The sequence below is a fragment of the Passer domesticus genome, chromosome 6 (assembly GCF_036417665.1).
Source record: "Passer domesticus isolate bPasDom1 chromosome 6, bPasDom1.hap1, whole genome shotgun sequence".
NCBI classification, from domain to species: Eukaryota; Metazoa; Chordata; class Aves; order Passeriformes; family Passeridae; genus Passer; species Passer domesticus.
The window spans coordinates 15,750,387-15,774,480 of NC_087479.1; the positions used below are offsets into that span (position 1 = coordinate 15,750,387).

The 24,094-nt window shown below is 43.7% G+C and overlaps 3 protein-coding genes and 1 long non-coding RNA gene across 7 annotated transcripts; 2 read left to right on the forward strand and 2 right to left on the reverse strand.

The window, feature by feature from the left end:
- Positions 1-1,077: 1,077 nt before the first annotated feature.
- On the reverse strand, positions 1,078-10,944 carry UBR7 (ubiquitin protein ligase E3 component n-recognin 7). Its single transcript, XM_064423525.1, has 11 exons — positions 10,780-10,944; positions 10,518-10,651; positions 10,313-10,373; positions 9,119-9,214; positions 7,959-8,012; positions 7,022-7,127; positions 5,923-6,107; positions 5,256-5,387; positions 4,713-4,875; positions 3,832-3,893; positions 1,078-3,045 (listed from the first exon to the last, which is right to left on the reverse strand). The coding sequence occupies exons 1-11, from the start codon at positions 10,942-10,944 to the stop codon at positions 2,953-2,955; spliced, it is 1,251 nt and encodes a 416-aa protein (XP_064279595.1). The 3' UTR covers positions 1,078-2,952.
- A 79-nt stretch (positions 10,945-11,023) lies between these two features.
- LOC135302708 (RILP-like protein homolog) lies at positions 11,024-12,131 on the forward strand. Its single transcript, XM_064423526.1, has 2 exons — positions 11,024-11,339; positions 11,437-12,131. Exons 1-2 carry the CDS (start codon positions 11,123-11,125, stop codon positions 11,571-11,573), a joined length of 354 nt encoding a protein of 117 aa, XP_064279596.1. The 5' UTR covers positions 11,024-11,122; the 3' UTR covers positions 11,574-12,131.
- A 3,885-nt stretch (positions 12,132-16,016) lies between these two features.
- Positions 16,017-18,846, reverse strand: LYSET (lysosomal enzyme trafficking factor). Of its 2 annotated transcripts, none has more exons than XM_064423527.1 (2): positions 18,701-18,846; positions 16,017-16,863 (listed from the first exon to the last, which is right to left on the reverse strand). In XM_064423527.1, exon 2 carries the CDS (start codon positions 16,845-16,847, stop codon positions 16,452-16,454), a length of 396 nt encoding a protein of 131 aa, XP_064279597.1. In that variant the 5' UTR covers positions 16,848-16,863; positions 18,701-18,846; the 3' UTR covers positions 16,017-16,451. The 2 variants fall into 2 exon arrangements, with proteins under 2 accessions (XP_064279597.1, XP_064279598.1); XM_064423528.1 differs by lacking the exon at positions 18,701-18,846 and adding an exon at positions 18,573-18,597.
- Positions 18,847-18,949: 103 nt separating this feature from the next.
- Positions 18,950-23,690, forward strand: LOC135302710 (uncharacterized). Of its 3 annotated transcripts, XR_010364271.1 has the most exons (5): positions 18,950-19,344; positions 20,121-20,191; positions 20,365-20,462; positions 21,344-21,737; positions 23,423-23,690. It is a non-coding gene; the product is annotated as an uncharacterized LOC135302710 (long non-coding RNA). The 3 variants fall into 3 exon arrangements; XR_010364269.1 differs by having other exon boundaries at positions 18,956-19,344; positions 21,344-23,690; XR_010364270.1 differs by having other exon boundaries at positions 18,960-19,245; positions 21,344-23,690.
- The last annotated feature ends 404 nt before the right edge of the window (positions 23,691-24,094 follow it).

The window sequence follows — 24,094 nt, forward strand, 5'->3', positions numbered from 1 at the left end:
TTCAGTGAAGTAGTTCTGTGAGTTCTGGCTGGAGCCTGACTGCAGCCATGCCTTGTGAAAGGCACTGGGGCTGCTCAGAGCCGGGCCTTGGGCCGCAGCCCTGGCTGCAAGGGTGTTCATTTTCTCTTCACAGCAGCTGGACAGGTGTGTTCAGTACCCAGCATTCCCAGGCTGCAGTTTCCCTGCCAACTGTTCCAGCTGACAGTTCATTACATCTGTGTCTCAGAAACAAGTGCCTCACTGCTTCAGGCAGTGACTAAAGTTCAGAGGTGTCATCTGGCCACTTGCCTGGTCCCACTCTGGTGTACGAGGGCAAAATACTGTGGGTTACATCCTGACACGGAGCACGGGTGGGTTAGGAGAGGGAGAGCTGTGTGGTCCCATGTGTTAATTACTGACACTTTCACTCCCACACCCAGCAAGATGAGTTCTGGGAGCTTCCTAAATTAGCCAATTTTAACTTTTTTTCTTACAGGCTGTCACTTTGCAACAGTGCTTCTAAGCCTGCCAACCTCAGGGGAGATGAGGATGCCTGATGTCTGTCTGCTAAGGGGAGGCTTTTTGCATGGGGAGCTGAGTCCCCTCAGGTGAACCCTTCTTCAGCACAGGCTGAGAGCAGGAGTGGACAGTGCTCATGGTCAGTTCTGGCCCTGTGCTCTGCAACTGGAGCCACAGGAATTCTACACTTAACTCACTCCTTCCATCACTGCTGTATTTTCTCAAGCACAGCAAGGCTGGCACTGGGCCATAAAGCATTTCTGTGATCTCTGGGGCCTTTTTTTATTTCCTGTGGGTACCCTCTCCCTCACTCCTTCAGCGAAATACAGAAACTGCAACACAGAGGAAACGTGACTCTGTCCTGCTCTGAACTCTACTTGCCAGCAGGCTGCCATCCCTTATTTCACACCTGGGTCAGGTAGAAACAGAGGTCCAGAAATCCTGGGTTTGACTAGCCCTCATTATACACCTTGGTGGCTTATCTAACAGGTCATCACTGGGCCCCCCGTGTCTTCCTGGATGGAGGATGGAAACAAAACACTACAGCAGCACTGAGGGAAAACAAGACAGTACACAGTGAACAGTTCTTTTAATCTTTTTATACTGTAGTTAGATGTGCAGTTACAGCTCCTGTAACAGTTGCTACCAAAATAAGAGCATGTACAATACCCAGAGTTAAATTCAAAAGCAAATAGGAAAGGGCCCTGGGGTCGATGACACATTGAGCATGAGTCAGCACTGCCCTGGCAGTCAGGAGGGCCACCCGTGTCCTGGGGTGCTTCAGGCCCAGCATCACCAGCCAGGCGAGGGAAGGGATTGTCCTGCTCTGCTCTGCACTGGGGTGACCTCACCTCGAGCCCTGGGGGCAGTTCTGGGCGCCACAATATGAGAAGGACATTCAGCTGTTAGAGAGTGTCCAAAGGAGGGCAATGAGCACGGTGAAGGGCCTGGAGGGGAAGCCCTGTGAGGAGGGACTGAGGTCACTTGGTCTGTTCAGCCTGGGGGAGACTCAGGGAGACCCCACTGCAGTTACAGCCTCCTGTGAGGGGAAGAGGAGGGACAGACACTGATCTCCTTCTGTGGTGCCCAGTGACAGCCAGGACTGAGGGAATGGCCTGAAGTTGTGTCAGCAGCAGTTTAGGTTGGATGTCAGAGGAAGGTTCTTCACCCAGAGGGTGGCTGGGCACTGAACAGGCTCCCCAGGGCAGTGGTCACAGCCCCAGCCTGACAGAGCTCAATAAGTGCTTGGACAGCACTCAGGCACATGGAGTGACTCGTGGGGTGTTCTATGCAGGGCAGGGAGTTGGATGTGGTGATCCTGATGGGTCCCTTCCAACTCAGCATAGCCTATGTTCTATGAAACTGCTCAGCTGAGTATCTATGCTAAACTACTGGTTGTAAATAAAATGGTCAGAAACAGTTAATAGTGAGCATGATAAAAGTCTACTTTGCTTTTCAAAAACCATTAACATGGAAGCAGAATAGTACCCCAGGATATAGAAATTCTCAAAAACTAGAAATTTAATGTATGTTTTGGGGGTCTAACTACATTAGGCTCCAAACTTACAAAATCTTAATTTTTAATTGCAGCTATGTGTAGTCTTAAAAGTCAGTGAAACATCTCCTGTCCCATGATTATCACAGTGGTTATAAAAAGAACATTCCATACTGTAGCAAAATACCAGGATGCTGCAGTGTTTTCAGCAACATTTATAAAGTAGAAGAAATTGCTGTAAGCTCATTTTTAAAATCCAAGCATATAACAAACCCCCCGACGCTTAGTTTGTAATTTAGTACCTCTTCCTAGCTCTTATGTTCTGATAAGCAAATTAAGATCATCTGAAACTTTTTTTTACCACAGAAATCATCCCTGTCCAATACTAGAAATAAGGTTTTTGAATGTATAGAACCAGATGGAACATTGTTGCATCAAGCCTAAGGCCTGCTTTCCCGTTTGTGAGCAGCCCCGGGAGCGTTTCCCCAGCGGGAGCGGGCAGGAGCCGGCAGCTCCCTCCTGCCGGGGCCCACACGGGAATCGCTGCAGCCCCAAGGGAGGAGGCAGAGCCACTCAAGCAGGAAAGCGGCTCCCTGCCCCCGAGGGCAGGGCAGGGCGGGTTTAGCACAGGCACGGCTCCAGGCCCCGGCAGTCACCAGGGGAGCGGAGAACGGGGAGCAGCAGGACGCGCTGCTCCAGTACCCGCCCTCCTCCCCTGGAGACAAGGCCGGCTTTCCCGGGAATGCCAAGTCCATCGGTACTGAAATCCCTCTAAGTGCAATGTAAGGATTTGTTAAGAACATGTTTTAGGTGCTACAAATGAAGGACGTATAAGACAAAATGATGATGTTTGTTGGACAGCTGGATTTTGATGAGAAGCCAAAAACTGAAGATGCCTTTTCTGTTTGCCAGTGAACATTGCTTTGCCATGTGTCCTTTCAGACCCAAACCCTCTCAGTCTAACTACAGTAGTACTGCATCCGGTTAGTCCGTCGCCTTTTCCGAGACTGAAATTCTTCAAAGAAGTGCTGAATGTCTTCTCTTTTAACCACCTAGAAGAAGCAGCATGAAACCCAAGTTGTGGTGCAAGAGCTTAATTAAAGGATCCTGTTTTATCTCCACACATAATACACAAAGCACAGAAAAGCAAATACCCTGAAATTTCTCTGCTACAGCTTTCTTGTTGCACCCAAGGAGAGAATTAATGCCCAAATTCTATTGTAGATAATACAAAGAGGGAAATTAGTTCCCCAAAGGCAGAACAAAGACATGGAGCAAAGCTTCCAATGGTATTTTAATGACTCTGACCTCTTGCTTTTATCATCAGAAAATTTAACACAAAGCAGGATTTTCACTAGCTCGCTTCAGGGTCATTCCAATGTAACTAAACATGGCAATACAGCAAATCAGCCAACAAAATGTGTTACTTAATAATGGCATGCAAATTCCTGCAGGAAAACAACTGACAAGACTGACAATTGTAGTCAGTCCTTATTCTTCTAAGGGTTTAGATTCAATCTAAGAAAAACCAGAAAAGTTAAGAGCTTTTCTTCCTGAATATCTTACCTAGAGCAACAGAAGTTTCATTTTAGTCTAACAACTGCTCTCAGTACCTTGCAGACAGATTTCTGTAAAGTTCCCATTACCTCGCAGCAATATCATTAAGGAATTGTTAAACTCAAATGAAATAAGGGATTTCAGATTTTTACTGTAGTACCAGCAACTCCAAGAGACAAGAAAAAACATTACAACAGAACATCATGGTATTCACCACCCAGCCCTCAGCAGTTCTTTAAAACACATTTTCTGGCAAACAGATTCTGGAAGTTGCATCTTACCGTTCCCTCATCTGCAAACCTCCTGAGATAGTCAGTCAGTTCTGTCTTCAAATCATTGTATTCTGGATGGCAAAGCAAAGGCAAAGAAAAAAACAGTAAGATATCCAGGTTTAGTTTAACATTGGCTCAAGAACACAACTCGTTCTACTTCCTCTTGTCATTTGTTAGGTTTACTTCAGACAAATCTAGGTTTTAATTAGATTATAAATAATATTAATGTAAACATGAGAAGCCTAATAATTTGTGAGACTAAGCTATGTAGTGTGAGTGTCTGTTTGGGTTGATTTCAGAGAGAGGTACAGAGATCAGTGAGTGAATAGTACAAGTAACTGAAGTTACTTTAAACTGGCCCTGCTCCCAGCTTCCCCCCACAAAAGCATGTGTGGGTCGTGGTGGGCAGGCCCAGCCTGCAACTCAGGACTGGGACACTGTCCTTGCCCGTGCTGAGCCCTGACTGCAGGAGAGAAACACAGCTCCAGGGATGGAACACCTCAGCACTGCCTTGTCACTGTGCTCTGCAGCAGAGCTACAGGGGACACCCAGCCAACAGGAGACTGACAAGCAACAGAACAGGGTAAGATAAATCAGCCAGACAGCAGAAGTTCAAATTAATGTTTAAATATTCATGTTATAATAAATCATTATCATTACAGTATCTAAGATGTTAAACAGATACTGTTTACTGTGTCACTGTATATTTAAATTGTAATGATGGGCCAGAGAGGACCAATCCACACTGAGGTGTGCAACCTGTCATACAGTTGCCTGCATGTTACTTCAAAAATAGACTGACACTACACTGCAAGGCCTGATATCAATGTCTTGTAAGCTGTTCAGTTGAAGTGTGTTAAGGGAGACTCTAAAAATGAAATTGCATTTACCACAGATCAGTTCCACTTGCTGGACTCTGTTCATACTGTTAAGGGTGTCCATTAAGGGATCTCTCCTCTCTGTCTCTTGGTCACTGGTACCCTTATTTTCATAAGCCAAGACAGTGTCACATTCGTCTGTCAGGAACTGGACTTCAAGCTCTGAATACATTTTCTGGAGAATAAAGTTAAATTGATGTGACAAAACTTCTCAGATGGAGGTGCTCTCCCCCAGTCCTTGCTGTGTTCAGTATCACAATTAACAACTATAAAAATAATAATGTGAATCTGTATCCAGATTGTTCCAGAATCTCCTCATAACAACTTCCAAGCAATACTGGATTAAAGCACCAAAGAAAATACAAACATTTAGAAGCCCTTTCCTGCTATATTAACTCCACAGGATTCAGTGTGGATCTTTACGCGGAATGAAGGGAGGTTTCAGCATTAAGAACATTAACACAGATTTTACCAAAATCTTCTCCTCAGTGATTGTCTGGGAGCTCCTCCCTGCCTGTCCCACATTTGTGATGGTAATGAAGAGAACATACATACCAAACAGTCTTCACAAGTGCATAATTTGCTCCTCCAGTTCGATGGCCAAAAGGTGGCAGTATCTTTTTTTACAAATGGCTTGCTTTGGAGCTCTTTCAGCTTGCACACTGGCTCCTCACTCTTAGTAACTACCTGAATTAAAATGAGAGTGTTCAGTACTCTGTAACATCACTTCAAAGAGACCCTGTTCTTTTTGGCATGTCCTTCTCCTTAGACAAGAATTTTCTTCTGCCTCAAACACATTTATTTTTATAAACAACCTATATTACCATCTACATGAGAATTCTGATGTGGTTTCAGCAATTTCCATGGGAAATTTCTGTAGAAATTTACTGCAATAACTGTAAGTATTTAAGAACTCAGAGCTGGACCATCATTCAAGGGCAGCTACACCACAAACAGAAGTCACCTCAGTGTACTGGCCAGGTGGCTGAGAAGAAGGGACAGATGCAGCCCATCTGCAAACAGACATGATACCTCTCAACAGCCCTGCTCCACAGCTAGGCTGTGCTCCACAGAGACTGCAGGTCTGAAATGTCAGTGGCTGAAGGGGAACAAGAGAACAGACTGAACACCCCCTCCCTAGCCTGTACAGAGTGAGGTGGGCTTCATTTCCAACTATCAGCAGCATGAAGATGTGCAGGTCAGAACAGAAGGTACATTTTACCTCAGGACAGGCAGACCCAGAGCTAGTGGATGGTTCATTAAATTGTTCTGATTGCTTTTCCTCCTTTGTGTCATGGCGTTCCACTCCACTTTCTTTTTTTATTTCTTTCTTCTGCTCTTCACTTTCCTCTACCTTCAGGACAATCCCTTCATCTTCAAGGGAGCTTGCTTTGGTCAAAGGAGGAACTGGAAGATGCATACCCACAAGTAAAAATACTGTGCCAGAAAAAGTACAGGTCACTACAGACAATCTCTCAGCTTCTCCTATTCTAATACACTCTGCTTCCCAAACTCTAAGCCCTAGGAGAGGGAAGAGGGTATGTCAGAGTCCTTTACTAAGATGCTTGTCCTTGACACCTCTTGCTAGCTATCACAGTTTCAGTAACTGACATGTGCTTTTTTGTCACGTGACTGTCAGAGTTTTTCATTTTCTCCAAACATACCTCAAAAACACCATCATAGATTAACTACACTAATCTCTTGTTTATTTAAAGCAGGTTTCTGTTTTGATGCCAATTCAAGTATGTGCCCTGTGACAAAGCTGGTTAGAAGGAGGAAAACCAAAACCAGACAAATGCCCCATTCTGTACTATTTACATTAGAAGGAAAAGGACTCCAGGTAGCCATCCTTGAAAATACCATTGAAATTTTGGGCATACAAGAAGACTCTCAGCAGTTAATACAAGCAGAATTTTTAGGAAACTATGATAAACTATCATTCACTCTTTGCTGCTCAGAGCATCTGTAAGAAGTGTTTGTCTCACTGCTTCCCTTAGGATGGCTCTTCAGTTCTTTGATCCAGTTTAGAAATTAAGTTCCTTGACTCAAGTATTAAATCTTCATCCATTTTGTACTAGACATCTTTGATAAAGTAACTAAAAGCAAGCAGCACTGAATCAAGATTTAAGAATGAAAACTGCTTTTTTTTTAACACAAGTTACCGCCACCCCCCATGTTCTGCTGCTGAAGGTGATTGTCCAATACAATTAATATCATTTCTCCAACCACTTATAAACAGTGTTATGTCATTAACCAAACATGTACGAGAAATACATGCTCAGAAAAAAAAATACTGGCTCAGATCTCTTAACTTTCTTTACCTGCTAATTGTGATGCATAGGCCCACAGGAAATGGCAACGTTTCATGCAGGCCTGGCACACCATTTCATGGAAGTCTCCACTTTCAGGGGGAACTGCACCAAGATGCTGTCAGAAAGAAGTAAGCACGCAGAAGTGAAGCATCTATACTGATCACATACTGAACTTCAGAAGAATTCAGTCCCAAAGCTGTCCATAAATTGATGAGAATTCTTTGGGCAATTAAAAGCACTAAGTGGCTTTCTTCTGAAAATCATTCCTGCAGAGCTCATAGTATGCAGCACAACACACTTCATTCATACACTTAATACAAAAGAAGTTTACCTACAAGAACCCATAATTGAAACCAATAATAATTTTTTTCCTCTTTGATCCTGCAACTTCAAGCATGGAATTTCACTTGTGCCCTTCAAGGCACAAGAGGCTGAATCCTTAATGCTCACCCATTAAGTAGGGTGCCCACTACAGTGCTTGGCTGCTTTCAAAAGACTTCCCCAAAGTTTGAAATCAAGAATTAACAGCACAGTCTGTTCCTTGCTACTTAAAGGAAATAAGAGTTTAAAAGGCATTCTTTTGAAGGAAGAACTATTTAGGTAATTGATAATGATGTGCCTCAGCAAGAATCTTTTTCCTCACCAGCTATGCTGATTAGAGTTTTCTAATTAAAGAGACAGTTATAAAGTTATTACTTTATTCTGCAGTGGTAGCCTTCAAAAAGGTAGCACTCTTCCCAGTATTTTTTAACTGGAGTGGACAGCAGTGCAAGATTAGACCTTCAATGCTCCTTTGCATAAGCTGAAAACCAATGCCTTGGAACTCCTGTAATAATCTCTTTTGAGAACTACAGCAAACTTCCCAAGTAAGAATTACCATAAAAACCTAACCACACCAACTCGATCCTGTGCAAATGCCAGCTCTGCTATTTCCAAGCTTCCTTACCCTTCCATGGAACCAGTCTTCACAAACTATGCACTGGATCATCTCATCTGGAATCTAGATGAACAATCATATTATTAGCATTAATAGCAACCTCCAGAATCTCTCACCAGTCTCAAACTGCAGTATCATCATGCAAATGCTGCTCAGTGAATTGCACTTCCCGCTTCACCCCTCACAAGAGCTGCCACTAATAAGTAGTAAGTGCTTTGTTAGTTTGCTTCCCTCGGGTTCAGCAGCACATGCCACCCCTCATATGACTGAGGCTGTGAAATCCCATTTATTACTACAAAACCAGTCTTCCCAGCAGGGCAAGACTTTCTCACAGAAAGCTGACAGAAGTTAATACACTACTGGTATTCTTCCTCCTCTAAGCAGAAATGCATGAACAGACAGCTCAGCAGAAGAAAGATACTGATATTCACACTGTCATCAGGTCAGTGAAAGATGCCAGAACCAAACTTAACTGGTCACCATACAGGACAGCATGCAGTGCTTTGTTATGAAACAACTATTAATTATTTCTTCAGAAATGTTTTTATGTATGAACTTGAGAGAGTGGAACTTATAAAATGCCTTTTTTTTTATTTGAAAGATTTTTGTCTTCCCTGTTCTTTAAAACACCTGATTCCTGTGACTGCAAACAACAGCACACATGTGCAAAGCCAGTGCTGTGTTTTAGTTTCAGAGAGACAAAAAAGTGCTCTGGCTACCACCTAGGACTGTAGCTAGTGCTACAGGACAGGACAGACTCTCCCCATCCCAGAAGCCTTGCCAGAGCATTTCTGCAGGCACGGGGAAGCACATTCTGGTCTCTCCTAACACGTGCAATGCTTTTATTCTGCACTAGACCACATTTCTCAAGGTTATGACAACCCTGTCTCCTAGGGGAACTCTGCAACTTCAGGAACTGCAGCACCATTTTGTCCAAATGATGACTTGCCTCCTCATCTGTCTCTAAGGCATAAACATACTTTACCATTTAAAAAATTATCAAGTAATTACTTCACACAATGTATGCAAACCAATATGGAACATAAGATGTCTTGAAGTGGGATCTTCTTTGAAAGATCACCCTTCAATGATCATGATCACCCTTTACACAGTATCTACCATAAACACCATCTATATGTATGATTACTACTGGATTTTGTATTTCTTACCTCATCTTCAGGATCAGGGTAAGGTCTTTTACAGGTACAGTACAATCCATAGAAGTTGTCATTATATTTATTTCCTGAATTCACCTTGCCTTTTTCCTAGGAGAAAAGGGGGAAAAGTTTCAAAAGACAACACAGTAAAAAAAAACAAAAGACAGCAAACGACAAAAACCAGCCAGTTCTGTTCCCCCTTAATTCCTAAAACCATCATAATTTTCATCAGCCTGAATATTCAGGATACTCTCCAGACACCTCTGTACTGCACTGAGCAGCAGATAGGGCACATGAGGAATGCTAAAGTTAAAAACTAAAGAGGAAAAACAGCCTGCTCACCCTTGTAGCAAATGGCAACTGTGGTGTCAGACAGATTAACAGACAGCTGCAGAAGCTCACTTAACCTGTACAATTGAATTTTCACTGAACTGAAGCAGAAGGAACAACCACGTGATCCATTTCATTGACTCAAATGAGAAATGGTAACAACTTAAAATTGTCACAGGTGTCTCTGTAGGGATCACTGGACTGTGACTCTGCTGACTCGCTCTGGATCCATTTCAATTCTCCCAGAACAAAACAGGCACACACAAAACCACTGTCTGTTTCAGTGTTTGGACTGCTGTTATCCTGGGAGCACCAGTGCAAGCAAACCAAGCACCATCCTTTTACTGCTTCCCAGAAGACTGAGATTGCCAGTTACTTGAAAAGTTAAAAATGCCCACCAAGCAGAAAGTATAGGCAGCTTAATAATGTAAAAAACTATCCCATCAGCAGGCTCCAGTGACAAACTATTAGGGCACTAATGCCATCACAAAGAAGGGAATTGTCCCTGTGACAGCAGTACAGCCTTAAATTTTCTTAAGGCGACTGCAAAATTGCATCCAATTGCATCCCATTCTGAAACAGCTTAAAGGTAATGAGAGGTATGAGTGCAGAAACACCACAAGCTGCTCCTGGAAGCGTGCTGACCATGGATGCAGAACTGCTGCACTCATGGATGACAAGGAACAAATGCTCCTTCTGCTCCCAGCATTTCCCTTGGGTCCCTCAAATTTTATTCCTTGATGTAATATTCCCACCTTTTTTAACTCCCTGGGAAGACTGGAGGTGTCACATGAGTGAGCACCGGCTGAGGCAAGACACCAACCTCCCAAAATTGTTGTTTTAACTCTGAATGCCTGAAACCTGTCTGAAACTTACCGGGAGTAACTTGCACTGCAGATTTTTGAACTTGCTATTTCCACAGTCACAGCGGAAATTCCTGGAGAGAAAAACGTAGCGTTTCAGGGTTTATGTAAAGTGACAACACGCTGGGTTTCGTATTCCTAACAACTCCCAGCAGTCCACCAGGAGCCACGAGAGCTGCGAGGCTCCTACCCGGCCGCCCCCGCCGCCGCGGCCGTACCTCTTGGTGTAGAGCTCGAAGAGGCGGTGGGTGCCGTGGCACTCGTAGCTGCAGGCCAGGCAGATGCCCGCGGGCTCGGCGCCGGGCGGCGTGCAGGTGCTGCAGGCGTACAGCGCCTGCCGCTTCACGGCGCCCTGCGGGGACACCCGCGCCGTGAGGGACGGACGGACGGAGGGAGGCAAGGGCGGGGCCGCCCCGCCCCCGCCCCCGCCCCACCCACAGGGCCCGCCCCCGGCCCCGCGGCCCCCGGCCCCGCCCCCACCTGTGAGTAACTGCAGCGCTCGTGGTCGCTGCCCCCCAGCACGGCCCGCGCTTCCTTCTCCAGCTCCTCGTTCTCCGCCAGCACCTCCGCCAGGGACACCACGGGTTCCTCCGCGCCGCTCCCGCCGCTCCCCGGCTCGGCGCCCTCCGGAGCCGCCGCCTCCATCGCCGGGACGCGAAGGCCGAGGAGCGCGAAGCGAGGCGGGAAACGCGGGGCCAAGGAGGCGCCAGGGGGCGCCACAGCGGAAGCGGAATCGCGCGCGCCCCACGTGACCGCGGGCGGTGTGTCACGGCGGGGCGGGGCGGCCCGCGCGGCCGGCACGTGACCGGCGGGGCGGGCGGCGATGGCGGAGCCGGGCGCGGGCCGCGAGCTGGTGGCGGAGCTGCGGGGCCGCGACGGGCGGACGCGGACGGTGCGGGTGCCGTACCCGGCGGCGGAGGGCGAGGCCGCGCAGCTGCGCGGGCTGCGGGGGGCGCTGAGCGAGCTGCAGGAGCGGGTGGCGGAGCTGCTGGCGCCGCTGGTGCAGGAGGAGCGGGCGGCGGCGGGCGGCGCGCGGCGCGGTGAGTGGCGGGGGGGCCGCGCCGAGCGGGCTCCGCCGGCCCCGGGGCGCCGCCCGCGCCCCGCACCCTTCACCCGCGCCCGCCCCAACTCCGGCAGGTGCTGGCGGGGATGACGACGACGACTACGATGATGACGAGGAGGAGGAGGATGCAGGCGAAGAGGAAAACAACGTGGACGCGGCGGCGAGCGGCGATGACCCTCCCGTGAAGCGGACGAAGGTGCAGCAGCCGTGAGGGCGGCTGTGGCGGCTGTGAGTGTCCCGGGCCCGCTGCTCGGACCGGCTCTGCGGCGCTGCTGCTCCCGTTTACGTGCCAAATGCCCATCCCGACACTGGTCTAACACGGAAACCTTTCCGAAAGGATGCGCCTGGGTGGGAGCAGCGGGCTGCTTGTAGCGTGACGGTGTTGTGCTGGCACCAGTTCTTTGGTAAACTAGTTGGCAAGTATAGACTTTTCTCACAAATCTTCTGATGGGTGTGTTTTTTAATAAGTTATTCTGAGTCACAGTAATTCTTCATGTGACACCATTTTTAAAATAAAGCAGTAAAACCTCAAAAAAGTTATTTTGTCAAATGTTGTCTTTAAAAGTACAAGACAGCTTGTGTTTGTATGGAGAAGAAGCAATATAAGATCACTATAAGTATCAAAATTAACAAGCATGTATAAGACTGGGCCCCTTCTGTACAATCTTACAGTGGAAGATTATTTTTGCCTATCATTGACAAGGTTTAGTCACCTCTCAATCAAGAAGCTTCTGTAAACAGGTATAAAACTCTTGATAGTCACTCCATAGAGCCTTAACCCTAGGAGTGTTCTCTAGCAGAGTTTAATTGCCTGAATGAATACTGTAAAAAGCATTTTAGGGGGCTATTTTCATTTTCATGTGTTCTAGCACAATTTGTTGATATATTATGGAAACTGAGCAAATCTTGAGACTTACATACGTAAGACAAAGTGTGGAAATAAATGAACCTTTTATGAGGACAGAATTGTCTGCATTCGTTTGAAATGCAGGGAGGAGCCAGAAATGAGGTTCACTAAACGTGTCTTTGACATTTATGTACTCAGGTACTCTAAGACACTCTGTTGGCAGATGGGATAGAGGCATAACTGAAAAGACCAGCTCAGGTTGTACACCTGTTTTCCCTTTTCCTCCTGTTACTGTTTGAAATACTGAATTGCTGGTTCAGACAACTTTGAGGCTAAATTCATGAAGGAACTTAACAGGTTGCAGTGTTCTGTGTTTAAAAAAAAAAAGCTTAAAGTCTGAAGTATACAAGGCACTCAGATAGTTCTGTGAGGAAGAGGTAATCCCATTATGCCCAGTAATTGGGGCATTGTCTAAAAGTGCAGTACCTTTCCTGTCTCTCAGAAGATGAATCCAGAGTCATCATTTTCATTAAAGGATTTGAATGCCATTCACCCATGGCAGCCCATTTAATTCCCACTTACTCCATCTTAAAAGGTAACTTACACAGAAGCTGTTATGAGTATCAGATTGTCTGTAAAATACCCAGTAATCTAGCAGCTGAGACATCATGGGGCTTAACTTGTGGTGACTGGGTCAGCACTCAGCAGTGTGAACACCTGAGCAGTTCTGGGCACACACAGCTAAAGAGACCAGACTTGGGCCCTGAGGACTGAGCTGAGCAGAAGTACCTTCTTACAGCTGTAGCATGTTCTTTCTTCCAGAAGAAACCTGCACCATGGGGGTATCTTTAAGAAGAGCTAAGGTAAGTCAGTTCTTAAAATTTAACTACATGATAAAATTATTAAACTGCTTTTCTGCCTTAGGTCATTTGTAGAAAAGTTCAAAGACTGTGACATAAAAAGCAGGATTTTTTAAAAACTAGTAAGAGAAACTAGAGTGTATCCTTTTAAGAAAACAATGGAGCAGGCAAGAGAAAATAAGGAGAGTTAATACATATTCTGCAACAACTGCAACTTTTTGTTCCAGGGGTAAGTCAATCATCATACTTTTAATTTCAAAAAGGAATCAAATTTGTAGTCCTACTTTGCTGCTGGAAGAAACATGTCATAAGGAACACATTTTATTGTATTTTACTTGTGTCCAAGTTTGAAGGGCTGCAGCCTCACGTTATGCTCTTCATTGGACCTGCTCCCCCATGGCAGGAAATGAAGAACAGGCTTAGTAGCACTTGTGCCAGACACATTCCTGAGATGGGAAGGGACTGTCAGGTAAAGGTCAAGCAGCTAAAGAAACTAACACTGAGACTGCTCAAGTGATGTTTAAGCAGTCTGACAATGTTTTATCTTGTCACAAAAATGAATAAAAAGAAATCCAGGGTAAGTGGCATACAGATGATCATTAATCACCCTTGCATTACAGCTACTCTCTTTGTTGGCAGAACATTAAAGCTCAGAACGTTGCAAAACTTCAAGCTTGATTATCCCAAAAGTTTGTAGATGGTGTCATTTTCTGTTACAGACAGGTCTTTGGTGACTCAGATAATCAGCCCTGACAATACCTATAAATTTTCAGAATGCTGAAAGCTATTTCACTACTTTTTTTTTTAATACTATAGTAAAAACCAATTTATCATTAATTTTAATAGTCTTTCCTTTATTTACTTTATTTATTTACCCTGTCGGTAAGTTTCCATCTGTTGATGTTCCCCTGGTGTCAAAAATGCTGGAAGCACCAGCAGAGCTAACTTAGCTCTTCTCCTACTCCCACTGTCTAATATTTGTATACACTATGTTAATAGTTCTCCACTGCTGCTTTCCACTTCAAGCTCAAATCCTTACACACACAGCATTTGAGTGAATTAGACTGTGTGTTTTTCTGTAGTTAGTTGCAAAGCACCTGCCTGTCAACAGCTGGAATCCAAACCTAGGCTTCTGATGGAAGAGTCTAGGACCACGAGCCTCCGTTCTGCAAGTCCCCGCCCACCGTGCCCAGCACAGGCTCCACATCCAGACAGCTTGGGTCATCCCACCAGGCCTGCTAGTGAAATTGCTAAGGGTCACATGCTTGGATGACAGAAAATTAGGTAGTTCTTCCTATCATTTTCTATTTTTGATGCTTCCTCTTATGCGCTTGGCTCTTTAAATAATTCCATCTGCATACAATGTAACTGTTCAGTTTAAAACTACAGCGTCAAGTTAAAAACAGTCCAGCCAGAGGTATCTCTCTTACACAAAAGCAAAGAAACAAGGGGATTCAGTTTCATCCAGCAAGCCCCAACATTTCAGGCTGCAAACAAGTAATTAGGGCACAGAGCATAAGGGGACAACAAAAGATAAACTGGACGTGCACAGAGGGAAGGACATGAGCACAGGCTACAGTAATGACAGGCAGCACTGCTGTGTGGCACCAAACATGCAAAAATACCCCAGTAAAACAAAAACAAACAACAAAAAATGAAAAGCTGTTGATAAGTATCTGCATTAATAGACTTGTGTTTATAAACATTGAAAAGTTTTTATTTTATAGATAAATAGCATGGTGATTTTAAAAGTTGAGAAACAACACAACTTAAAAGCTTTGATTCCCCAAGATACTAACTACTCGTCAGAGTTTATAATTTACTCTTACTCCAGCACACTAAGATGGCAGCTTCCTCCTTTTCATATTGCACTTAGAACGCAAATCCTTCTTGCAAAGGCTACATTGTTTTCAGGTCCTAGCACCAATGCTGACAATTGAAACCAGTGTCTCAAAGTATCTCCAAGTGCAAACGGAAAGTTTAAGGTGTTGGAACTGCCATGCTCAAACACAGCAACAGTGAAAATAGTGTTCTCTTTCCAAAGCAAGAGAAAGACAACACTCTCCAGGATTCCTTTAAAGCAGGCACAAATAGATTGGCATTTGTGATGATTTGGTATGGACAATCATATACAGTTGAAGTTATAGTCAAGGAGTTTAGCTCATAATTCTTTTGAGTCTACTGCTTCTGAGAAGTGTATTTTGCAGTTCTCATATTTGTTACTTTCATCATGGCTGGGACAAAAATTTAGTTATTCTCAGAAGAAACAAAAATGGACCAAAAGAAAGAACAGATTCAATCTTATTCAAAATATGCTGTTCCAAAATAGCACTGAAAAATAAGAGGCTGAAACTATGGCAAAGAAATCTCAATGGAATTTCAGTATGACTGAAGAAATTTACATTCATTACAAGAATGAGAAGAAGGTACCTTACTTCTTTGAATTTCTGGAAGAAACATGATTATCTGTCTTACAACCTGTTAGTAGCATCCCCCAAACAGTTAACTTTCCCAAATTCAAAGTTTTTCCTAATATATCAGTTCTCTTAGAACACAGTTTTTCATGATGTCAGGAGTGAAATTAGAATGGTCATCAATTTCAGTAACTTATAATTTTACAAGCGAGAAGACAGGCGAAGGAAACACAAAAGAATTTTGTGCAGACTACAGGCCAATGCCAGCATAGGCTGCTTTTGATGTCATAGGAACAGTTTAATACATCAAGGTTCAGGCCTATGCCACTCCTCACTGCCTGCCTACTACAGTGTGGGACTGCTGTAACTGAAAACAAGTAGGCTACCACAGAAAAAAATGTAGTTTTTCCTTTTAAAGGTTTGCACAAACTTTATTCTTTGCTTCCTGTTTTTGTATCTAAACTTATTTTTTAAAAATTCCTTTAAAACAGCACTGATGTAGATAATAAAAAAAAAAAAGAAAAAGCAAAGAATTGTGTTAAGTGCAGCTTTTATAATCATGTTCTTAATTTCTTTTTTCCTTTTACATTTACCACAAAAGAAGTATCTTTTCATTGATTTCACTCCAAGAGAAAACATAGGAAATCACTTTTTTGCACAGAGGAGTAAAGTTGTGGACCAGAAACTTGTTTCCCCACAGGACATTTCAGATGGAGAGCTGCAATTTTGCATCATTAAGGCAAAACGAGGAATACTTCCATCACAGGTCTGTCCCACTCTGGCCACTCCATAGATCCATAATTAAAAACCTTTGCAGTTACTTGTTTTAAATAGAAAACAGTCATTCTCTTCATTGCTTATCAGTTTAAAGAAAAGGCTCTTTCCGGCCTTCACTCAGAGCTTCAGTCTTGTGATTAGATCAAGCATATGCAATTGCTTCAAATCAGCAACAGAAACTAGCAGTTGAGCTAAGTGTCAATTAGTTGTAATCTACTGATCTGATTAGAGGCCTTCACAAATGTTTGGTGACGATTGCAAATAACAGCCAAGCAGATAGGAATGATGCAATACCCAACAGTTTTGGGGTCAGCTCTTGTACAGGAATAGAGGAACAAGAACATCTGTAAGTACGGTATTAAAAATATTATCGTCCACAGCCAAAACGGCAGGGATAGCAGCCGTACTTTTAAGGAGTGTGTCCATGTGGTTCCTTCCTGCGGTTCCTTGGGGTGTTGCTGAATGTGCTCCAGTGCTAGTTTGTTGTAAGTCTCGTTGATTTCAAAGACGTAATAAAAAGCAGCAGCACTTGCTAACAAGTACAGCCCCACGCCAATCCAGCCCATCCTCTGGCGGAAGTTCATCATTCTCCATGCTCTGCACCTGAAACAAAAGGTGACAGAAACATTCAGTACAGCTTGGAAACAGAGGGAACAGATGAACCTTGCTTTTCATAAGTTAACTTTCTATAACTTTTCATTATACATTAGTTAAAACACGCACATCAATTTCTGAAGACCCGAGTTTTCTCTACATCATAGAAAAACATTACTCTGCCAGCAACAGGTTAATGGCAACAACACGAGAAGGTCCACTGCTGGCTCTGGACAGTTTAGGGCCTGCTGGCTATCAGGACATACCTGGCTTAGGTAGTCAGGGGATAAAACAAAAGGCATCAATTGGGTAAGTTACTTACCCCATCTGTCCTCAACGTCTCTAGACACAGAGTGGGGATAATGTAAGATTTTCTATAAATATGTAAAGTTTGGAAAGTTCTTTGATGCCTGCAAGACAAACATGCTGCTAGACAGCCAGTACCATCACTGCTTGTTTGTGGTACAGCAACATCCACTTCTGTTGAGCTCTAGCTGAGTGCCCATTTATGAACCACAGAGAGGGATGTTTTCAATTTGAACACGAGGTTCAAGGGTTAGGCTGTACTGAAGGCCTAACTGCACAAATTATTGGAGCCCCACAGACACTACTGGGCTCAATTTGAGCTGCTTCAAATCTCCAGCTGGCCACATGGGTCTAGCTGACTGGAAACACTCTTCAAAGCAGTCACAAACACTTCAGCTGGAGTGTACATCCACGCAAATGAAGTCATCACCTCTTCCCCTCCAAACATCCCTTGCACAGGGCAGGGAGAACCACTCACTGCTTCTCTGCACCTTTAGGGTTCTCCAAAAAAAAAAAAAAAAAAAAGCTTTTTCAGACCCCTGGGCTTTTACCTACAGAGCGGTAAAATCCATCTATGTAGTGCTATTTTAAGAAAATATATCCGGCCTTTAAAATACCATGCAGAAACTGAAAAATGAAATTACTGAAAATGCTTACTGAAAAATGAATTATGCACAAAGAATAGTAACAATTCATGGAAGCATTCGAGAATTTACCATAAAAGATACAAAATCATTACACCATTCTAAATCACCCTGAGGCAGACTAATTTGGCAATCCCACTTCCTGATTTTACATAAATGAGGAATATCCTCAATCCTGACGTGACAGAATCTGATCAAGACAGTCCTAGAGAAATCGTTCTGGCCCTCGGACTCCTGCATTCATGGTGACTACAAACATTCAGGGACATAAATACCTGAGAAGGAACAGCAAATACCTGAAAAGGAACAGCAAATACTTGAGAAAGCTATTGCAGACTTAAGTAATGTCAACTTCTCGTTCAGCTGATCCTTCTGTATACCTCAGCTGCACGTTTCCCTTTATTACACGTTTAGTAGGACAACTGAAAAATTGTTGAAAGGAACTGTTAACCTATAAGGTAGAAACTTGAACTCCAGCTCTGCGTTTACCCGCTAAATGAGCCGCTGTTTTTTCCAGCAGTTCGGCATAGCCGAGCTGGCTCACGAGTTGTCGCCTTCGAGGAAAATAAACCATCATAAGGCATGTACATACTGAAAACATAAACAGCACCCAAACAGCAGTAGATTTAAGAAGGTAAACACAGCGCGTTTCGATCCTGCCCTTGAGCAGCAGCCAGAAGAGGAGCCTTAGCTCCCGCTTACATCGAAAGAGACCGAGCTAACAGAGTCATCCCATTGCTATTCTCCGTTTTCAGACCCAACTCCAACCTGCAGCTTTGGGGCACACCCGCGATGCTTCCCGGACCCCTTCAGCCCGCGGGGGCTCTGCCCCGCACGCACCGCCCGCCGGACCCGCGCTCCGGGCCACACGCGCCTCGGCGCCGGCAGCTCCTTACCTTCCTCCGGCGGAGAAGGAGGGAGCGGGAGGGCGGCGGCGGGCGGCCCGCTCCCCTCAGCCCGCGCCGCGGCGCCGGGAGGCGGCGAGTCCCGCGGGCCCGCCCCGCTGCCCGCCCGCCGCCATGGCCGCCCGCCGGCTCCGCCACTTCCGGCACGGGGCAGCGGCTGCCGGGGCGCGCGGCCGCATCCGGGGCGGGCGCCTTGGCCGGCGGCCATCTTGGCTCGGGCGCGCGCCCCTCTGTGGCCGGAGCGGCCTCGCCCAAAATGGCGGCGCCGGCCTGAGGGGCGCTCGGCTCCCTCACGGGGCAGGCCCGCGGTGCTGTGTTCTGTCACAGCGGCGGCGTGAGCCGTCGAGGGGAGTAACAACAACGATTTCTAAGGAAGTTACAACAGAGACTGAAACAGTCCAACAAATGGCAAACGCGTAGTCAAGCCCCAGTAAATGCTTATACATAAACATGACGTAGTAGATTATTTCTATTAAATTAAATTATCAGGAGATATTATATGCTTATTATCCCATAGCAACGCGGTTTGGGACCAGGTCACCTTTAATGTCCATATGTTTCTATGATCTACTGGGGAAAAGCTTTTAATGACGCTAAAAGATCATTTAAATTGACAGCAAAATGAACACGGTCAGGTGTGTGCTGTTCAATGAGGCGACGATTTTGGGAGAGTTTGTGCAGAACCTGTTTGCCTGAACTCGGGAGCTGTGACGTGAGCTCTGTGCTAGTTAATGCTAAAAGTGCCTCTCATTCATTACCTGTTAGTGAATTATATCCCAAAGTCATGCAAAAACTACCCTTTCTTATTGTGAAAGCAGCAGTGGCCACAATTCACTCTCATCAGCTGTCATTAAGTTGAAGCAGGCTAAAAAAGGATTTTAAAAAGAATACCCAATAAGAAACCAAAGCTAAAAAAACATTGCTAAAGCAATGGCTTTTTTTTTTTTTGGTTGTGTCTAAATACATTGGATCTTCTGCCGCTTTTCTTGGAGAGGTAGTAGGTGCATGTGACACAGTATATAAGAGCTGCTGCTAAATCAAATCCATGATGGATTACAGCTGCTCTTTCAGTGAAAAGCATTAGAAGCTGGTGTTTTGGATTATAGTCAGGACAACTGATGAAGAAATGCACAGAGCTGCAGATATCAGTAGAGAAAAAGGACACTTTTTGAGAGCCCACAAGAGTCAGAAATACAAATCCCCTGTCATACAGCAACTTCAAATTAAATTGTACTGTTTTGGGTTTTGTTTTTTGGGTTTGGTTTTGTTTTGTTTGGTGGGTTTTTGTTGTTTTTTGTTTGGTTGGTTTTTTTCTTGTTGTTTTGGTGGTGGTGTTTGGGGTTTTTTTTGTTTGTTTGGGGGTTTTTGTTGTTGGGGTTAATTATTATTATTGCTTTAATGCTCATTGAAGGCCCAAAAGTGACACAAGATGGCGCCCAGAACCACAGGCAGAGCCAACCTGAGCAACACCCTGACTCCCAGGTGAGAGATTTTACACTTTACCATCAGTCGAATTAAGATTTCGTTATCTTTCATGAAGTTTAAATAAACCATTAGTGTAGTTCTGATGACAGATGTAGATATGAATAGCTACATACAGCTAATTACCCCGGGACACGTCTCTCAACTAAATGCCATTCTTTCCATTCTTACAGGTGGTGAGGTCCAAATTGATCTAAAAGTGAATAAAGTTCCTGTGTGGCTGACAGACCTTCCACTCAAGCATGGCTATATTGCATTTTCTTATATTGAGGTTAGAGTTAATGATGAACTAGTTTATTTTAAAATACCCACCTAGATGTCAAAGAGGAGGCTTCCAGTATGAATTAGTGTGTGACTTTGTGAATGTATGGCTTGGCAGTGGATACATGTGCTTAGTGTAAAGCCTGCATTTGCAATTAAGATTCTGAAGAAGAATCAGTGAAATGTGGACCTTATTCCTACTTAAGAAGCCTGTCTTTTCACTGAATGGTTGGAGTTGGAAAGAGAGGATGGTTTAGGATTTAATCTGCTTGTAAACCAAGTAGGTTAAAAAACTCAACCAAGGGTCTTCTGTGATAAACATAGAGCCTGAGATTGTGGCTTTAGAAAGAAGGATCTAAAAAATTTGAAGAGTTATAACAATCACAAGCTGTCTTTGAAAGCTAAGGCATAACACCAGACAGAGTGATTTGTAGTATTTTTGGGCTAGATCTCAATCTGTATAAATTCAGTGTTATGCTTAATCTCTGCCATAGTAAAGGGAGGAGACAGAGCAAATAACTGAGGGTTCATTGGTTGGTTAGTTTTAGCAGCAGGCCTCGAGGCGGGAGGGAATAATTCCAAAATTAATAGGACAAGAAGCAACTGTTCTCAGCTCTCGACAAATTCCAGTCACAAGTGCTGGTAATAATAAGGGGAAAGAACTCATAACTCTGCATATTGAAATGAGAACATACACCTGGTGAGACTCAAAAGGATAATATTGAGCTTGGGAAACCAGAGAAGACAGAAGTCTGCTGAATCCAAAGGAAATAATATTTAACAAACAGAATCAAAGAATTAATCATGGGGTTTTGTAGCATTAAAAAGAAGTGTTTGACCTACTTTTGACATATGATGTATTTTTATAGAAATATTTGGTTTATTTTGAAGGTAAAGCAGAAAAGCAATGGAGCAGCAAGAGCTGGCTGCCCCATAGAGGGCAGGAACCAAGCATAATAACACAGGTGGTGGGCCAGAGCCTCACTGCCCAAGCCCAGTCCCACAGAGCCTGAGCAAGGCAAGCAGGGAACCCTGGATTCAGACAGGAGTACAGAGCATCAGGCAAGTAACAAGGCAGGTCCAAGGTCAAGCTGTGAAGGCAGTCCACAGGCCAGGGAGTGAGCCAGTGAGAACCAGGGTCAGACATCCAGACATCACTAGCAATTGCCATGAAGGTCCACACTGATAAGAAAAGACTGAGGTCAAGCTAGGAAGTCAGTCTGTGACTCCAGATAAACATGGTGTGGCACAGTCGTGGCTGAGCTGTGGACACACACGGATACAGGTCAGGCATGAGCTGAATGCAGAGGGCTTGGCTAAAGTGGGGCTCCTGAGCCCATGGGAGGGGTCAGGTGAAGATTGTTGGGGCTATTAAGGCCTGTTAGGATGTTTAGGATCCTGACAAACTACTTAGGATAAGTGAGAGTTGACAAGAGGAATCAGAAGGGTTAGTGGTAATCTTTAAATCAAACAAAGTTTTCACAAGTCAGTATTAATAGCATGTCTTTCCTAGGCTTAGATTTTGGCCCAAATAGAAAAGTAAAGGTAGAATATCTGAGATGATTACAAAACCAAAATTAGCTGGCCTTCCACATGGAAGGCAGAAGCTGAAGGACAGAATGCATCTCACATCCTTTTGGGTGGATCTTATGTTTATATTTGGCAGAGTTGTAGTAGGTTCTCACTGATAAGTAATCAAGGAGTGAGAATCTAATAACAGAGTCATTTCTGTCAAGATAGCATTTGCCTTCCACTTGGTAGGACACTGATTTGTGATTCATCTAAAACATCACATTCTGGATCTTTTCCTTCTTAATCCTAACTCTAAACCAAACTTTTGGCTAGAGAACTAGGATCCTTACAGACTACATATATGTTGGGATTCCAAGGAGAAAACTCATGTGAATTTTTATCAGTGAGTGCATGAATGCACAGAGTTTCTGCAGCTTGTAGCAGTTTTACTTATTAGATGTAGTTACAGGGAATTTTGTAGTATCCTGTTGTGGTGCATTAAGTTGTTTCTATCAGTTTCTTATAATTCAGTGTGAGTCCAGAACATTAGTTTGCTTCAATTCATATGCTTTATTTTATGTTTTATGAATCTTTAGTTTGTATTTTAGAACTTTAGTTTCTTCTGAAAATAAGGCTATAATCTTCTGATTCCCTTTTTTTTTTTTTTTCTTGGGTGGTTGTTTTATCTGCACTGCTGTCTTTCTTTGAACTTTTTTCTTGGAGACACCAGTTTTCTTATAGGGTGTAGCACATTCATTTGGGAACATGCAAGAAACTTTTTTATAGGATTGAATTTTTGTATTTTATTTTTTCTCATTTTAAATTGAAATAGTATATTTGCTTGGTTTGGCTACATTGACCACATGAAGAACAGCTATTCAGTGAGCTGAATGGTGATCTTTATCACTTTTGACTTACTTTGTTTACTTTGAATTTCTGGGACCTTAAATTACCTTAATCTTAAATTCTCAGTTCCTGAAATTCAGCTTCTACCGTTTGTTTTTTGGCAGCAGCTGCATCTGAATTAGGCTTCAGGCAATCATGTTATCCAGCTTCTTTGAATACCATCCATACTTTGTTCTTAGTTGTAGAAATATTTATCATCTTTCCAACAAACTTTTTGATATTTACAAATGGAATAGCTATTTCATACTCTCAACCATCCACAGTAAACATCTGGCAAAGGAAGAATTACACACTAGAACCCTTTGTCAAAGTGCCTATAAGGAACTGAGTCTTTTATGGAGAAGGGCCTTGGTATTTTAGACAGAACTCTTCACTACACTGATGCTCCTTTTTCATTACTTACCTCTGAATGTACACCTCATGGCTGCATTATTCATTATTTACCTCTGAATAATACCTTGTTCATTATTTACCCTCATGGTTGCATTGTCTGTGGTAAAACAATTCCGGCCAGAAAGAGATAAAATCTTTGATTTACATTCTCCTTTTCAGCCAGTTACAAAGTGGCTTCGAAGTTGAGCAAGAACTGACAAAACATACTGAAAGGATATGGCAGAGGTGCCTGGTAACTGACTATTCCTCTCTGGGGCATTTATTCAAACTGAGAACAAATACAATTTATGCAGAAGCAATGCAGATATTGATCTCACAGCTCCAGTGATATGACCCAGCATTGTACTGGCCTTGGAGGAAACAGAACTTTCTTGCAGAATTTCTGTCAAACCAGATTACAGTTATAAATTGCATTTCAACAAAACCATTATTCATTACAATTTATTGTTTTTTATTAAATCCCCACAAATAGTATGAAAACCACCCCAAGTCCACTTCCAAAGCCACTATTAAACTCCTGAGAATTCTGCTTTTCCATGTTTCCAACTAAAGTTGATACATACTACCAGAAAGGAAGAGTTATTACATTTCCATGCTGAGTTTGCTGCTGTCAACATGTTTGGTCATATAAACAAGTTTAAAAGACCCATGTTAAAACAAAAAAAACAGAATCCTTCTTCTGTCCATACAAATAGTCCAAGAAAAACATCTGACCATATCAGAGAGTGACTGCTCCATCCTCACAAGAGGAGTGATCTTTTTTTAAATTTCCACTCATTGTCTCTCCTTCAGTGGTGCTTATGTGAAGCAAGTCAGTAATACCATAGAATT

Coding starts and splice junctions, on each gene's coding strand:
- UBR7 (XM_064423525.1), bottom strand. CDS start 10,944: ATGGAGGCGGCGGCTCCGGAGGGCGCCGAGCCGGGGAGCGGCGGGAGC. Junction 5,388..5,922: donor CTGGGTCTGCCTGTCCTGAG/GTAAAATGTACC, acceptor ATTTTAATTCAG/GTAGTTACTAAGAGTGAGGA. Junction 3,894..4,712: donor GCAAGTGGAACTGATCTGTG/GTAAATGCAATT, acceptor TTTGCCATCCAG/AATACAATGATTTGAAGACA.
- LOC135302708 (XM_064423526.1), top strand. CDS start 11,123: ATGGCGGAGCCGGGCGCGGGCCGCGAGCTGGTGGCGGAGCTGCGGGGC. Junction 11,340..11,436: donor GGCGGGCGGCGCGCGGCGCG/GTGAGTGGCGGG, acceptor CAACTCCGGCAG/GTGCTGGCGGGGATGACGAC.
- LYSET (XM_064423527.1), bottom strand. CDS start 16,847: ATGATGAACTTCCGCCAGAGGATGGGCTGGATTGGCGTGGGGCTGTAC.